At 42.5% G+C, this 16,769-nt stretch overlaps 1 protein-coding gene across 4 annotated transcripts in view; it reads right to left on the minus strand.

Annotated features, from left to right (window-relative positions):
* Positions 1 to 447: 447 nt before the first annotated feature.
* The window catches only part of USP37 (ubiquitin specific peptidase 37), a 54,297-nt gene continuing 37,975 nt past the window's right edge, over positions 448 to 16,769 (minus strand). For all 4 annotated transcript variants that reach the window (XM_039494204.1, XM_039494205.1, XM_039494207.1 and 1 more), the window contains exons 18-24: positions 15,470 to 15,725; positions 12,513 to 12,679; positions 10,005 to 10,065; positions 7,449 to 7,564; positions 5,635 to 5,704; positions 5,207 to 5,345; positions 448 to 4,436 (exon numbers count right to left, since the gene is read on the minus strand). In XM_039494204.1, the coding sequence (XP_039350138.1) occupies positions 4,349 to 4,436; positions 5,207 to 5,345; positions 5,635 to 5,704; positions 7,449 to 7,564; positions 10,005 to 10,065; positions 12,513 to 12,679; positions 15,470 to 15,725 (897 nt within the window). In that variant the 3' untranslated portion in view covers positions 448 to 4,348. The remainder of the gene's footprint in view (positions 4,437 to 5,206; positions 5,346 to 5,634; positions 5,705 to 7,448; positions 7,565 to 10,004; positions 10,066 to 12,512; positions 12,680 to 15,469; positions 15,726 to 16,769) is intronic.

Consider the following 16,769-nt stretch of genomic DNA (forward strand, 5'->3'; position numbering starts at 1 on the left):
CTTTAATGATTCCCAACATTCTGTTGGCTTTTTTGACTGCTGCTGCACATTGAGTGGCTGTTTTCAGAGCACTAGCCACAATGACTCCCAAGATCTTTCTTGAGTGGGAACAGCTAATTTAGACCCATCATTTCATACGTATAGCTGGGATGATGGTTTCCAATGTGCATTACTCTGCATTTATCAACACTGAATTTCATCTGCCGTTTTGTTGCCCAGTTTTGCGAGATCCTTTTGTAGCTCTTTGCAGTCTGCCTGGGACTTAACTATCTTGAGTAGTTTTATATCAATGGATCAGGGCTGTGCTCTTCTACAGTACAAACTAGTTTCTTCTTCGCTAAGGGTACAGTACAGGCCCTGACGTAAGCAGACTGGAGTCGAGTGTTCAGGTATCCACATCTGAGTCTACAGAAAACTCCATCTTTGTGGAAATAAGATTCAAACTCATTAGAGGGTTAATAAAGAGGTTTTAATTTCACAAAAATCTATCTACACATCATTTAAAAAGGAAAAAACGAGCAAAACTGTAAAGAATACAGAGGAACAGATCTGCTAAAACACAGAGAAAGTGCTGCTCCACATCAATTGTGTAAAGAATCAAAAGTCACTCAATGCAGAATCTAACCCAGTCATGTGGCATCCATCCTGGCTTCTTTCAAACACACACACACACACACCCCTGGAACCCCTTCCCCACCAGTTTTTAAAGAATTATGTAGTCAGGAGGCATATAAGACCTCCGGTGGGACAGGGAATACTGGCAGCAGAGTGCAAAGGACACAGAACGCCTTTTTCTTCTCTCTCTTTGGCAGTTGATTACAATCTTAGATTAGATCAGTTAAAAAGTGACCCAGTTAGTTCTTTGAAGCCACACACAACTTCCCCCCACTCCAACCCCAAGCAAAGAATTCTTCACGGGCATCTAAAACCTTCTGTGAGTTTCAATAAAATGTTAACACTGGATAATCAACTGCTTCTCCCATTGGTTGCAGTGCAAACCGCATATGCTAATCCTTCCAGTACATCAGATACAGCACACAGAAAAAGAAGTCGAGTATACTCCAAATCAGGCCATTTACACCATGATGAAAACACGGCTGGGGAGGCAATCAGCCAAGGTTAGACACAGCAAAATGCTCTCTTCATATTATAGACTGAAGCTTTAGTTAGGAAGCTAGTACCTGCGTTTGGGTTTTTTTTTTTTTTTGGTTCTTTTGCACATCCCAGTACAACAGTCCCTCTATGTGGACTCAGACACACAGCGCAATATCTGGGACAAAAATTCCAGTTCATTTACATAAACATTTATACATTCATCATAAAAAAGTAGCCAAATACAGTGAAGGAGGAAATGAAGAACAAATCAGAGCAGACATCCGATGATGGGGTGGGGGGGAGGAAGAACGCCATTGGTGTTTTCTTTTTTATACGCTGAGGCACACTCAGACCAAACTAAACTGGCTCTCAGGTTCTTTTGAAACCGACAACTCCATACATGTCAAAGAGTGTTTTATAACATGGACGCCATCGAACCCTCTCTAATTAATAAGATACATAATTCATACCAACAGCACTCCACCATCTCCCAGAAAGCCCTACTCTCTTTAGCAGGCCTCAACACTATTAACAGCCATTTTAATAAAGGCATGAAGGGTATTTAAATGATTTCCTCTCCAAGATCTCTGATGCTAAAATCCCTACATGTGCTGGCTTTTATTTGGTTTGTGTCTGTCCTGCATATAATCCAATACGGTTGTAAAGGTTGCACAGAGCTCAGCTCTACTGAATTTCAAAGTTATTACAAAAATGTGAAAGTGAGTAACACAGAACGCTGGGAACACACACTCCCCCCGATTCTGAGTGAACTAGCTATGCTGTGCAAACCCTCCAAAGTATTGATTTATACATACACCCCTTTCCTTCCTCATTGTCACCCTGGAGCGGAGAGAAAGAATCCATCTTTAGACAGGGGATGTGGGGTGCACAGTGCAGCTCTGTTCAGGAAAAGGTTCATAGAGCCAGGCAAGCTGCCATATGCCAAAAGAAGTGAAACACACATAGGTTCACTAGTTGTTTCTAGATATGCTAAGTGAGAACCTGGTTTTCACTAGAGGGACCATGAAATCTGGTTGTAAGTGTCAGCTCTCTCAACTCTGGATCTACATAAAAAATGGTTTTATACATAAATTAGGGTAACAACTAAAATTGGGCAATCTTGGATGTTATTAGAAATGAACTGATTTGGAGTGCTGTGCCTCGACACGATAATCTGCTCCCCACCAAGCAATCAGCAGTGCTAACTCGCTGATATTAGAAGTACGTTTGTTATTTAAAGCGCCATGTGTGCTGCTTTCAGCAGGTAGGGACCATGGGGATGCTGGTTAAGACGAGGAAGGTAGCTTTGCCTTTAGGATGGAAGAGATCTTTGCCACATTTTCACAGGTATGTGCCCTTTTCAGTAAAAGAAAATTCCTACATTAACTCCCCCCCCAAACACACACATTCCACTAACATATTCACTGTTAACAATACAAAATCATAATGATTTATAATAAATTAACATGTCACATACTACTGGTGCTGCACCTTATGAGGTAAAAGCTTTGTCCTGTTTGTAACCGAAGTTTAATGCTTAGGCCATATACTATGAGACCAACACAACCAATAAGATATTATCCAAGCTGTAACAAAACTCATTTAGATTCGCCTGGTACACAGCCCAGAAGATCAGCCTTAACTATATAAGATCTGTGAAGAAATTATTTTGCCTCCTGTCCTCTACAGCAATAGTTTGTCTACTTAGCTCTGGGTGGTTTATTCCTGAGAAACTCCTAATGGTAGTTTAAAAACAAATATCTTTGCACTCTCTGTAACCGATTATTCAAATCGCAAAATCCAGATTAGGGGCAGAAGAGTAACTGCTCCAATGATTAGCAACAATTTCTTTGCAATAAAAGGAAATACCAATTAAGGAAATATTTGCCCATATTAAATAAAAGACCATTTGAAGGTTCAAATAAAAATTAAATCACTGGATGTTTTTGCCAAAGTCAGCTATAAAATGAGCGTCATGTTACCAGGTACAATTAGGATAATAAAATGTAACAGTTCTGCCCTGTAATATCTTATGTGAACACTCAATACAGGTTTTCAAAAGCTTCTCAACTGATTTCGTTTATTCCAGCTGAGCAGCCCATAGTCCTAAAAAAACAACAGACAGCTGGAATAAAAACATCTGTGTCTCTGTGTGATTCCTGGGATCTGTAGGGACAATGTGAAATTATGGATCAGTCTAACAGCAATCCAAGTGCTAAATGAATTTTTCAGACTTTCCACTTGAGGATGACAGAGACAAACATTTATGCCTGCAGACCCTGAAGGGTTAATGCCAGAATGCTCTTTTTCCAATGTGTGATGCAAAAAGAAGAGTTGTAGTTCACTTCCTTTTACTGCTCAGCACTGGCTCTGCTTCCCTTGAAGAGAATCTGCCAACAGGCCAAAGCTCATCTTCCATCCCACTAGCTTCTGCTGTCAGAGTCAAAACAAGGCAGCCCAACGTGATGTAAAGTCAGTGAGAACTAGATATACTGACAGAAAGACGTAAACTGCAGTATGCAATGACACTATGAAGAAAATGCAGTCAGAAAGAATCAACTGTTTAAATGAAAAAAACAATCTCATTTCTAAACAAAGACACCAATGAACTGTATAAGATGACCGAGTGTGAGTAGGTATGCAATACATTCCACAGCACCAATGGTTTGTTTCCTGGAACTGCATGTAAATGGCAGAGCATTTACAACCTCATGAATGTCAAAATGCGCCAACTTGAGTGATGCTGGCACACCTGTTAGCAGGACAGACGGGTAATAGCGGACTTGGTGATCTAGGTTTCCAGTGACTATTACTGACACGATAAATGCCAGGTTGCAGGCTGTATTGCTTTAATTGCTCGTGGGGAAAAAAAACAGAATGCCACGTGATATGTAAATCTTCCCCATTCACATATCATAGTTAATGGACTTTCAAGTCAAGTCTCTTTTTGCACTATTGTTTCATCAGTTTATGAGCAGCTGTGGTCTTGTGGCTTGATGTCACGGTTTAAGGCCCCATGCTGACAGAAATATTTCTGGAACAATAAAAATCTCACCACGGGAGGAGTGCTTTGGGATGTCAAAGGTTTACCAGTGTGGTTCAGGCCAAGGTTTACATGCGTGGTTCTGCAAGTTAAGCATCCCATACGCCTTACTTTTTGTCTCTCGTTTTGGCCCTGAGCTGTTTGCTACTCCTGCGTGTCTTGCACAAGTTCAGAATTCTCCATGCTCAGGAGAAACAAGGGATTTGCTCTTCACAGAGGCTGACGAACAGACCGCCCCACTTCCATGCTAAGCGGCTGTGTGTTCTTTTCTGTTTCTAGTAACTCATCGAAGATGTCCCTAGAAAACATGAGAAGGGAGATTATGAAATCAATGAGCACAGAGCTGCTGCACAAGATGAAGACAGCCCTGCGGGAAGGGAGAATGACACACAGGAAATGAGTGGTTTACTTTAAGCCTTGGAAATTTCAGAATTAGAGAGCCTACTAGTTAAGCCTAAAGAATTACACCTTGTCAGTAAAGCTCTCTAAGCAGGGCTCCTGAAATTCTGAAGCCATTCAGAACCAGTTGGAAGCTGAAGTAAGATTTTTCAACAAATTATAGCAAATCTAAGAGCATGTTAAGCCTTGCAGGGAAGAGGGCAGCAAAAATAGAATAAATTAATGCTAGTAAAAGGGTTAGGGGGAATATGGGAATTTACAAATATATGACTATGTCAGAGGAAAACATACACTAAGGATTAATACTTAGCTGAGATACTGAACATCCTCTTTAACCATGCCTTTAACACTTCGCTATCATCTCATTACGACAATCAGAACCACAGAATCATAGGGTTAGAAGGGACTGCAAGGGTCATCTAGTCTAAGGCCCTGGCAACACGCAGGATTTGTTGTGTCTAAACCATTAGGTATTAGTGAGGGATAATTCTGCGCTACTGAACTTTCAGAGGACGCTCTAGTGCTAGTCAAAATCATATGCAGCAGTAACAATCAAAATTCAGACACACTGACAAATACTAGATTTGGCAACTCCACTGAAGAGGATGGTAGGGAGAGGAGCACAGAACTTCCTGACTGGGAATGCCCAAACTGCTGAGATTCTCTTACTTGTGCATGTAAAAGAAGATATAGCCACTTCGGTCTCTATCACACTGCACAGAGGCCTCTAGCGTTCTAGACACTTCTAGGTCATTGTAGGTGAACCAGGACTGTTTCTTGATATCATAGACATCACTAATATAATGGCCTAAAAAAATAAAAAGAGAAGCCACATTTATTTTCATGCTATAGTTCAAAACAAATCAGTAAATTGTTTCTAGATACCCTGTTGCAGTTAGCTGACATTTAAATACTGAAATGCCATCATGTTGTACAAACCACTTATAGACTAAATGGATATTTTTGACTAAGTCATGTTAACTATGAAAACAGATCTTAAAGCTTTTCTGCATCTTCAAAGAATATTACAACCATTTTCAATTACATTTCTTTAATCTCCACATGAACAGAGAGACCAAAGGTATCATATTCCCTACCTGAAGAGGATGTGCTTCCAATATGGCTGACAATGCTGACGAGACGATAGGAATGGGGGACGTCTCCTACCTGGAAAATACAATCCAATCATTTGCTTTTAAATATGCTCCTAATTCCACTCAGCTCAGAACAACAGGCCTTACAGCACGCTAGGATATGGCTTTGGCTACTTGGTACACAAAGTTCAGCTGTTCGAGAAATGTGATCAAGGAACATAGGAACTGCCACACTGGATCAGGCCAGGAGGAAAAAGCGTCCCTTTAACACTGGGAAATGCCATATGATTTGTTTGGTTTTGTTTCCCCATTCACCATTCTGCCAGCGGAACAGCAACAAAGTCGTCATTGTTTGGATTCCAAAGCAAGAAGATGACACAAGCTCTCCGTTTTGCACTGCCATTTGTCCAGACAAGCTATCGGCTGAGTGACCACTTTCCACTGATAGCAATAAGTCCACAGAGAGAAGTTAAAAGAAAAATCAAAGAGAACTATATTGATTTCTGCGGTATTAAAACCAACCATTCGATAAATGAGGTAGATCAGTAGAGAAAGACTGGACTGGTGGCCTAGAGATTCTCTCTTCCCCTGCCCTTGGAGTGTTAAGGAGAAAATGTCCCTCTCCTCTTATTTGGGATGAAGCTCTGCTCATCAACTCAGCTGTGACAATTAAGAACAGGTAATGCTGACTGGCTTTAAAGAGATTTCCTGGTCCTCCTTGGTCTGATAGGCTGATTGATTGGAGTTCAACAGGGGTGTGAAAATACAGCTCTCTGATGAAGGTACAGCAATTGGAAGGGAAGTAAAACTTCCCTAAAGGAATTCCCTATAAAAACCATTAACCCTTTCCTTTCTAGATGGCTATACAACACTCTTCTTACAAGCAAGATAGATGAGAGACCCTCAGTGGGTCAGACAGCATAGGCAGACAGCAGGAGTTGTTGCTATATTCCACTCAGGGCTCACAAGGCCTCCTCAACTTGTCTGATCTTTAATGGTCCAGGACAGGGGTGGCCAACTTGTAGCTCCGGAGCCACATGCAGTTCTTCAGAAGTTAATATGCGGCTCCTTGTATAGGCCCTGACTCCGGGGCTGGAGCCACAGGTGCCAACTTTCCAATGTGCCGGGGGGTGCTCACTACTCAGCCCCTGGCTCTGCCACAGGCCCTGCCCCCCTCTCCCCTTCCTGCCCCCTCCCCTGAGCCTGCAGTGTCCTCACTCCTCCACCCTCACTCCCCAGAGACTCCTGCATGCCACGAAACAGCTGATCAGGAGGTACAGGGAGGGAGTGGGAGGTGCTGATTGGCGGGGCTGACGGTGGGTGGGAGACGCTGGGAGCAGGTGCTGCAAGCTGCTGACGTATTACTGTGGCTCTATGGCAATGTAAATCGGTAAATTCTGGCTCCTTCTCAGGCTTAGGTTGGCCACCCCGGTCCAGGAGCTAGAAACCCACAGCAGTTACTAGCACGATCACAAACCGCTACACTATCTGAAATGCTGTTTCTTCCTTTTTGATAATTAAGCAGCCCATATTTTTACTTGTTTCACACAGCAGAATGCGTCCAGTAGTCAAGTTACTCTGTTTCCCTGTCCCCTCCCCCATAAGATTCCTCATAGCAACCAAAGGGCCTCAGCAGCTCCTCTCACTGTAGGACCCACTCTTACCGAGGGAGATTACTGACCTATCCATTGTTTCCCAATACTACGGGCAAGCTGCTACGTAACAGGTCCTCTCAGACTGAACAGATGCTCCATAAATACGGGAAGAGACCTTAATTCCCCATTCCCCATTCAGTGCTCGAAACAATGGATCATCACCTCAGCATTCCTCTTCAGCTCTTCGGTTTCAGTTTCTGTGTACTCCATGTCGAGAACATCCTCAGTCCCAGAGTCCTCATCAGAGCCAACACTGTCCAGAAGAGAGCTGGTAAATTCTAAATGGCACAAAGACGCAACGATGCCAGGTCAGAATTTTTGGCACATACAGGAAAGCAGATCACAGTTACAGAAGGTTGGGATATTTTTTTATCTTCATAAACAAACACAAAGGAAATACTAAAGCTAAAGGCTCTCCCTTCTGAGGGAAGCAAGGGATATTGGAAAATTTACAAAAAAACTACCTCACATCCCCTCTCTACCCATCCAAAAAAAGCATGGTGATTTATGCTGTGAATCTGAATCAAGTAACAGACCCTGAACTACAGAATGCAGAATAAAAAGCAACATATAAACCTTTCACCCTTTTTTACAGTAGGACTATGTTAAATGGTGCGAAAACAGTTAATGCAACACAGTAAGGGTGCATGGCAAACCTTTTTGCAAATTCCATTTGATTGCATAGCTGCGTTTTCCATAAGCTTTGGTGGCCCCTGGTCAACATCCACATTAAATGAACTGTACCCATTTTGCTTAGTGATTGGGAAGTTTCCATGGTGAGAAGCATCTCTCTATATTTCAACTATAAATTCTATTCACAAACTACATCTATCAATTAAAACTGTATCAGAGGGGGAGCCGTGTTAGTCTGGATCTGTAAAAGCAGCAGAGTCCTGTGGCACCTTATAGACTAACAGATGTACTGGAGCATGAGCTTTCCTGGGTGAATACCCACTTCGTCAGATGCAAATTAAAATTGGCATCTAAACCTACTGCTGGCAGCATCCATCTTTTCATTGTTTATACATGGTGAGAAGGGCTGCTCCCTGCAGGAGCTTCCAGAATGCTTGGCTGAGCAAAATGCACACGGCTTTCTGTTAAAGCCGGAAGGGCTCCCGTACACAGTGTTCTAAACTTTCTGAGATTCTGCAGCTACCCAACTAAAGCTTTTTCCCAGCACTTGTTACAGAAGAACCTAAACTTTTTCCAGATAATTTAAATTTGGATGGCGAGTCCTGATTGGATTCGAGTTCTCTGCTCTTCTCCTCTCCCTGTTTTTTTAAAACTGTCATCATGCCAGTTATGATGGAAATACTTTGCCCAAAGGAAGGTTCATGCAGTTTGCCCTGTAAAGTCATCAGACACTGGATTAGTCTAATCCTCCTAGGTGTGTTCACAGTTGAACCCTCGTAAGTGAGAATGCTTTATTGCCAGATCTCATGCTCTTGTTCAGAGCTTTATAAGCTACGTTGTCCCAGGGAAAAGCAGGCTGTCCAAGTGAGTCACACACGGAGACGCAGTCACAGAGAATGCTTCATCCCAGTACACTGATAATGCTGGGATTACTACACTGTTATAGCACCAACACTGGACCGTGCTTTTTTTTTTTTTTTAAAGACAACTGCTGGCTACAGGTGAGAAGGGAACAGCAGCTTCATAGTGAAAACTTACTACCATCTCTTTTAGCAAGTACCTGCTGCCACAATTATGAATGACATGACAGCATGCTGGCAGGCATCTGACAATATTCAGGATGTCCAACAAAATTAAGTGACTGCAAATCAAGAGGATTTTAAATTCCCGGTGCTGCAGGGGGAATGCACTCAACCACTCCTGGAGAAGGAACTTGCTTTGCCAAAACACTCCCCACCCCAATATCCGATAAAAGAGTGAGGCTGCGGGCTGCAAAGCGAGCCCGAGAATGCAGGACACTGGTTAGAGCACAGAGTAGTGATGGCTGAATCTTCAGTGTACAAGTGTCATTCCCACGGGTGACACATCACATTGTTCTGAGTATGATACTGTGTTATTCCCGTTAAAGAGCAGACCCATGCCTCTTCAGTAATAAGCAAGGGAGGACTATTTAAGGAGCCTGAGCAAGATTAAAAGTGAATTTTAAGTAATACGCCTGTATTTCACCATCACAACTGCTCCTCTTCTGGTGTGGGGTTTTTTGGCTTTGTTCTGCCAGGCTGCATAACCTCACTTGCATGCTAGCCCTACAAGAGTGCTTAATCCAAAACTACAGAACTATGATAAGCCAGGACTTTGGGAACTGATTCACCCAAGAGGGTATTCTGCAGATGTGAGGCTGCAGGTGTCTCTTGGCAAGCACTGCTTGCATCCGAAGAAGTGGGTATTCACCCACGAAAGCTCATGCTGCAAAACATCTGTTAGTCTATAAGGTGCCACAGGATTCTTTGCTGCCTCTTGGCAATAGACAGCTGGCTTTTCAGGAACACCGAGTTTCAAGAACCAAATATCTGTGTACACAATATTTAAATAAAAAACTACTGCAGTTTTCATGTTAAGAATTTTCGCTGGCATTTACTTCCATAACTGAATGAAATAAACTGAAAAGAACAGAGCCAACTACAATCAAACACAAAAAAAGGCATGAAATTCCAGCTGCCTTTCAGATGCTCAGAGCTGCATTCACAAACATAGATCTATTCCCCCTAAAAAGCAGCATTATGGAAGCTGATAAATAAATTTCACCTTGTAGACTTAATTCGGTAGCTCGTTTAAGGTCATCATCTTCTTTTTGTTCTCGTGCTTCCTGATGGAAAGAAAACAAAAAACTTAGTTCACTGAGATACTTCCCTGTTTAAAATTCTTGTAGTGTGCTTTTTCTATTGAAACTGTGCTGCTTTGGTTTCTACAACAAACCTGACATAGGACATTTAAAGTTCCATGTGAAGGAATGTTTACAACCAGCAAGAGTCCAATGTTCTAGTGCAACAGGACCTGGGACAAACCTTAATTAAAGCTTGTCAAAGCTACTAAAGTTTTTGGTATGCAGCAGAGCAAGTCCCTAGTAACACCATGAGCTCTCTCTGGATCACTGATTTGAAAAGCATCATAATGAATTTGTGAACCATCTGCAAAGTAAAACTGTCACTTCCACACAAAGTTCCCCACGCTACGACAAAATTTACACAATTTTCTGCCCAAAGCTAACTGAGCACACAGGCCTCAAGCAAAAGGTGAAAATATCTGCTACAATTTATTTAAAAATAATTGCTAAAAAAGGGGGGTTGTCCTGCAGCTTAACAAAAAAATATATAAAACTCATGGAAATGTTTCTGTATTTCCCAACTCCAGAAAAGGATTTTGCAAACATTACAGCAATGAATTTTAACAGGTAGAGATAGATAATAAAAGTGAAACCCTATTTTTGGGGTGTCTGTCTGCCCTGTCTCCTCCCGCCACCCTCAATGTTGTAGCAACATTGATTCCAGCTGAAGAGACTGGACGTGGCTGTGTCTGAAGCCCTACTGCATGAAGAGGCTCCTTAATTCGGGGTCTGAATGTATGCCATGCCTGAATCACAGGTGGGATGGCAGGTCCTCATTATGACTACATCAGAAGCTAACATTTAAAGCCATTTTACATTATTGCCATAAGGGTTTTTCATATTTCAATTCCCAAAGCACTAGGAATCTATATCTTAACAGCACAGCTGAAATGAAGCAATCCATCACTGTGTCTCACAACGAATTACACTAGAGGATGGGGAAATTTGCCCCGTGATATCTAGGCCAACCCCATCTCTTACAAGGAGTACCATGATATCTAATGTCAACACAAAGCAGACAGGGTCCTCAGTTCAAGGACTTATAACAAATGATCTTCCCCATCACAGTAAACTGTATTGAACTCCATTTGTCTATACAGGAAAGATGAAGAGTTAAGTTGACTCCAAGTTGTCTAGGTATTTCAAACCTGAAAATATGTAGGGTTGGCAAAATGAGAAAAAAATAAAAATCTAATGATGATGATAAAAATAAAACAAAATCCTTTATATAGATTTTTAATTTTTAAAATGTTTTATTTGTACATCTGCTCAATGGTGCTGGAACAATTTGCATAGTGGGGGTGCTCAGAGCCATTGAATTAAACTGCATATAATGAAAACCACTTCAAGCCAGGGGGCGCAGCAGCACCCCTAGTTCCAGCACCAATTAAGGGCAGGGCAGGGTTGGAGTTAGGGCAGCATTGACAGTGGGGCTGCAGGGGGCTCCCTGCACAGCTGAGGGGCCCAAGACAACAGGGCACAAGGTGTAGGGGTGGCTGCAGTCCTGGCCATGGGGTGCTGCTGAACAGTTCCTGCTTCCCTCAATGAAGGGGAGATGAGCAGTCGGCTCACTATTTGTGTAACACGTTAGCAACCCGGGGGTGGGGGGGCTGTTGGAACTCTAAATGTTTGTAGCTGCCTGGTTTGCCAGTAGCACTTCTTTCCCCATTTGTGTTTGGCTAGAAGGCTGAGTTAGTCTTTGCAACCCTAAGACTGGATTACACGGGGCTATAACTGAAGACTCTTCAAAAACTGCAGCAAGTGCATAATGCACCTGTATGTTTGCTTAGCACAGGTCAGAAGTGCAGGGTGATCTGCACTAGCTTCCAATTTGTTTTGGGGTGTAATTCCAGGTGCTAATATTAACTTAAATGGTATGGGACCTAATTATCTGAGAAACCTGCCCTTATCCCTCATGTGATACCACAGCAGTTGAGCTCAGAGGAACAGTTTGAGCTAACCGTGTTCTGATTTAAACAAGAGAGCTACTGGCATGGCTGTCTGAGGGGGTGGTCATCTGTATTAGAACCTGCTCCTCCCTCTGTCTCTGGACAGGACACACGGCAAGGCCTTGAAGTGGGGGATGAATTAGGGAGGTCTACGGAAGTTAAAGAGTGAGGCTTGTTAATTTTCAGTACATAACTGAACAGTGAGGAACAACTTTGCCTTTCTTGGTATAGGTGGCGCCTTTTAAATACCTAGGTGTAATTCTCAAAGTTTATACTAACTGTGATCAATATAGTTAATCTCAACGACTGAACTGGGTAGTGAATTAGAATAATCTTCTGCTTTTCATACTGGTCTCTTCTAGAAGATAAGCAGTAGAGACAATTTGCAATTATTGTCCAAGCCCAGGGTGAGCTTTTATTTTGCCATCAGGTTTCGGATGCTAGAAAAGACGACTTAGGGAAGGGAGTATTAGCTCTTACTTGTTCTTGGAGGCTCTGAGCCAGTGCCTGCTGAAGTTCTTGTTCCTCCCGCTCTCGCTCCATATCGTACTGCTGCAGCCAGTCAACCTCCCCCTGGGAGCCTTCCGGAGTTTTGTTTTCCTTATTCTCATCAAAATCTTTAGTTATCTCAGTGAAATTGGCAGGAGCTGAGGAAGCAAAGGACATTTATGCTTTTCTGGTCCCTTGTTTGTTACCATCTAAGTCCTCTTTACGCCTCTGAACTCCTTGGAGCACAGTGGCATCTACTGGTAGAGGGACACCCAATCAATCCTGAGGAATGCCTAAGGATTTGATGACAGGGGAATGCTATAACAAATCTTACAGGTTTGGGACTGAGCAAGGTTTTATCAAAACCCTCTCTCCCCGAACTCTACGCTTTCATTTAAAACCAGCAGCCTTTGCCAAAACAAACGTGTCCCATTCTGCTAGGCTTTCACAAGGGAGGCCCAAGTGCAGCTAATGGACTTTTGCCAGAGTTACAATACCTGGATTTAGACACAGTGCTTACATACTACAGTACCAGCACCATAGAAAAACCTAAAATTGAACTATGTTATCACTAAATAAGTCCGAGGGAAGCACCAAAATCTCCTAAAAGCTGTTAGGGTTTGTCAATTTTTTGCTTCAGTTTAGAGCTAGACGATCTACAGATTTTTAAAGTAGTATAAAAGCACAAGTAATTTACAACTGTGTAGTTTATCTTTAAGATGTGTGCAACGGAAAGAAGAAAAAAGTTGTTTTACAAAGCTTCTGGAGGGAATATTTGTTGCTATTACTATATGTACCTCTCCTATCTGCAGCATACTTTCAACCCCCAATTGGCTACAGGTAAATGGTCAGAATCCCCCTAAAAAAAAATCCAGCAAAGCAATCTATCTTAATGTGAACCCACGCTTGAATTGGAAAAACAGACTTCCACATCTGTTCATTAGTTATCAGAGGATTACAGAAAGCAGAATGCCAGCATCTGCAACATCCTGAAAATGTAGGATCACCAGTCAGGATTGTAACCCAGATCTGTCTAATCCTCTTAAATGAATCGCAAAACAGAATTTTTTACATTATTTTTTAAGTCTGTGACTCAGACTTTCATTATAAGGAGCAATACTCCACAAGGTTTCTGGCCATTACACAGCTCTCAACTATGAGTAGGAGTAGGGAAAGTGTGCCCTCCGTAATGTCTAAACTAGATAGGTCTCCCACTCCACCTGCTTTGAAAGTACATGAAATTCAATGTGACTGTGTAAAATGCACCACAGTGTATATGAATACGGGAGCAGACTCAATGTTGTGTGAATTATTTCATGTGTTGACTTCTGTCACGGAGTCCCCGGGCGATGCTCTGGAACTGCTCCCCACAAAGCCAGGCAGGACTTTGGGGAGCCTTCTCTCCCTTGGAGCAGACTGTCTTCAGGGCAAGAAGCTTACACGGCTTCACCTCCGGGGTCTCTCCTTGGAGCATTCAGCATCCTCTGCCCCTCCGTGCGCTTCCCACAGCAAGTCACCCAGGCGGGGTCCTGGGAAAGCCAGAGGGTCCTGCACCCCCACTTCACAGTCAGATGTGACTCTTAGCCATCCAGTAACACAGAGGTTTATTAGATGACAGGAACACAGTCTAAAACAGAGCTTGTAGGTACAGTGAACCGGACCCCTCAGCCGGGTCCATTCTGGGGCCCAGTGAGGCAGACCCCCACGTCTGCCCTCACTCCTCGTCCCCAGCCAGCCCGTCCCCAGCCAGCCCCAAACTGCAAAACCCCCTCCAGCCCCTCCTTCTCTGCTGAGTTCCTTTCCTGGGCCAGGAGGTCACCTGATCTCTTTGTTCACCTTTAACATCCCCTTGCAGGGGGGAAGGGCCTGGCCATTAGTTGCCAGGGAGACAGCGGGTCAGTGATTTATGCACACTGGCCTTTATCCCACCACCTAGAGACTTAAGAAATGCACAGGGGAAACTGAGGCACCCACACAGTATTCAGAGGAAACATTAAGAACAGGCCCACTTCATCACAACTTCCAACATGAAGTTTCATTTGACAGTACCTGACATTTTGAGCTAACTGCAACCTTCAGTAGTGTACGGTTTTGGCATTTAATTTCTTATCTCTTAAGAGGAAAAGAAAAGAAAGAAGGAACTTCATCCGATTGTCTTTTCATGATAGTGGAGTTAGGAAATAATTTGATCCAAAGCAAGTAGCATGAGCAAATTACAAGATTTTAAAAATTTCTGTTAACCAACTAGAAAACCTGAGACCTAATTATCCCACACTCAAATCAATGGGGCTTCCTCACAGTGGTAAAATTAAGCACGTGTATAATTATTTGCAGGATTTGGGGCCACAATCTGTAAAAGCATGTTGGGCTTATTCTGAAGGATTTACATAAATGTAAGGTGCTATTTTAGAAAAAAAAATTTTTTTAATTGTATACACAGGAGGCCAAATTAATTACAATTCTACTTATTTTTCACTACGCATCAGAGGGATTTTAGTCTTATCCTTTGAATGTATTAATCATACACACAAACAACTGTCTTTGGATATTGCTACTATGCTTCTTAGGATTGCAACTGATCTGGAGACAGTTATAGAAAATAAAGTGTACTCAGAATATGGAAGAGTAAAACTCTAGAGTCAGTGAATTGACAGGGGTGTTTGTTAAACAGGAGATGGAAAAAGATCACCAAAACATTGGTGATGACTAAGTTTAGCAGAGACATATTACAAATGTTTGACATGAGAACATTTTCGAAATTCAATACATGAAAAGCTTTAAAGACAGGAAAAATGTAAGATATTTATATATTGCCATGTTCATCAGACGCTGCCTACAATCCATTCTCATGCAATTCATGCCCCATATATTTCTGATCTGATGTTGTAAATAACTTCAGAATCACCATAGAATCTGTTCAGTTAAGATAAAGTTACTTTTCATCCTACCTGATTCTGTAGTTGCTTTGGGTTTCTCCGTCTCTACAGATTGCAGATTTTCCGGCAATTCCTGCACCTCATCCTCTCCAAAACCAGTGTCTGGGCTGCTTGTGGGTTTGTCTTCATCGTGGCTCACAGAGAATGAGGCTTCCCTCTTGCTAATCTCTAACACAGCTGCTAGCAACTCATCCTCGCTCATTCCATCGAAACCAGCATTTCCCAAGTCAGAAGATTTATCACACTCTGGTTTACTTCGTTTTGAACCCTACAAATGAAAGGATTCAGGCTTAAAGGCTTTAAAAAAAGTCAAAGATGTGTCGTATCCAGTTTGCATTTACTGTGCACGTTTCTTCTGGGTTAACTGTCAGGAAGTGGGAGTTTGGGTCTCAACCATATTAAATATAGTTTACATAAAGAGAGTCAATGCCATATGACTTTAGGGACTAATGTTAACTTGGAATAATAGATCTACAACAGTAGTTTTCAACCTTTTTACATTTGTGGACCCCTAAAAAATTTCAGTTAAATGTGTGGACCCCTTTGGAAACGTTAGACAGTCTGCGGATCCCTGGGGGTCTGCAGATCACAGGCTGAAAACCACTGATCTACAACCACCAGGATTTGCAAGATGTGCAAAGCTACAGCACTCTCTTCATCTGTGATCACCCCACTTTCCCCTTGTGACACCCTTCCAGGTAGTGGTGAGCCCTCACCCTCTGGTAATCTCCACATATGAGTAGCAAAGTCATCACCAATAGGTGTTTAATGAAGCTGGACAGCAGCTGCAAGAGATAAATGTAACTTGAATTGGAAGATGGAAAGAGAACCACTGAACCTAGGCCAGGATGAGAAGAGAAGGGGATAGAACACAGTTTCTCAAATGAACCTTAGACGATCTCAGCAGATATGACCAGGAGAGGCCAAAACCTGAAGATCAGGGCAGCAAATAGCAATGCATAAAAGAAAAATAAATGGTTCTCTCACAACGGACAGGCCAGTCAACTCTAATCGGGAAAACTCAGGCTAATGCTGTATCTTTACATTGCTGGTCTGTTAGCCAACTTGTCCACTGCTGCAGTAGCCTTCTGTGCTTGTGCTTATCAGTCAGCTGAACACAAGATGCTGAGGCTACAAACTGACCACCACACCAGTTACATAATCACCCACTCAGACCAGAGATTATTTCCATCTCTGATGCTGTAGGACCAGTACTACCACAAGCACAAGACCATGGACAGGAATGGAAGGCAGGTAAGAGGAGGGTGAAATTCTAGAGAGAAAAGATGGTCCAGCTACTGATAACTGGTAG

This window comes from Mauremys reevesii, linkage group 11 (genome assembly GCF_016161935.1).
Source record: "Mauremys reevesii isolate NIE-2019 linkage group 11, ASM1616193v1, whole genome shotgun sequence".
Lineage (NCBI taxonomy): Eukaryota > Metazoa > Chordata > Testudines > Geoemydidae > Mauremys > Mauremys reevesii.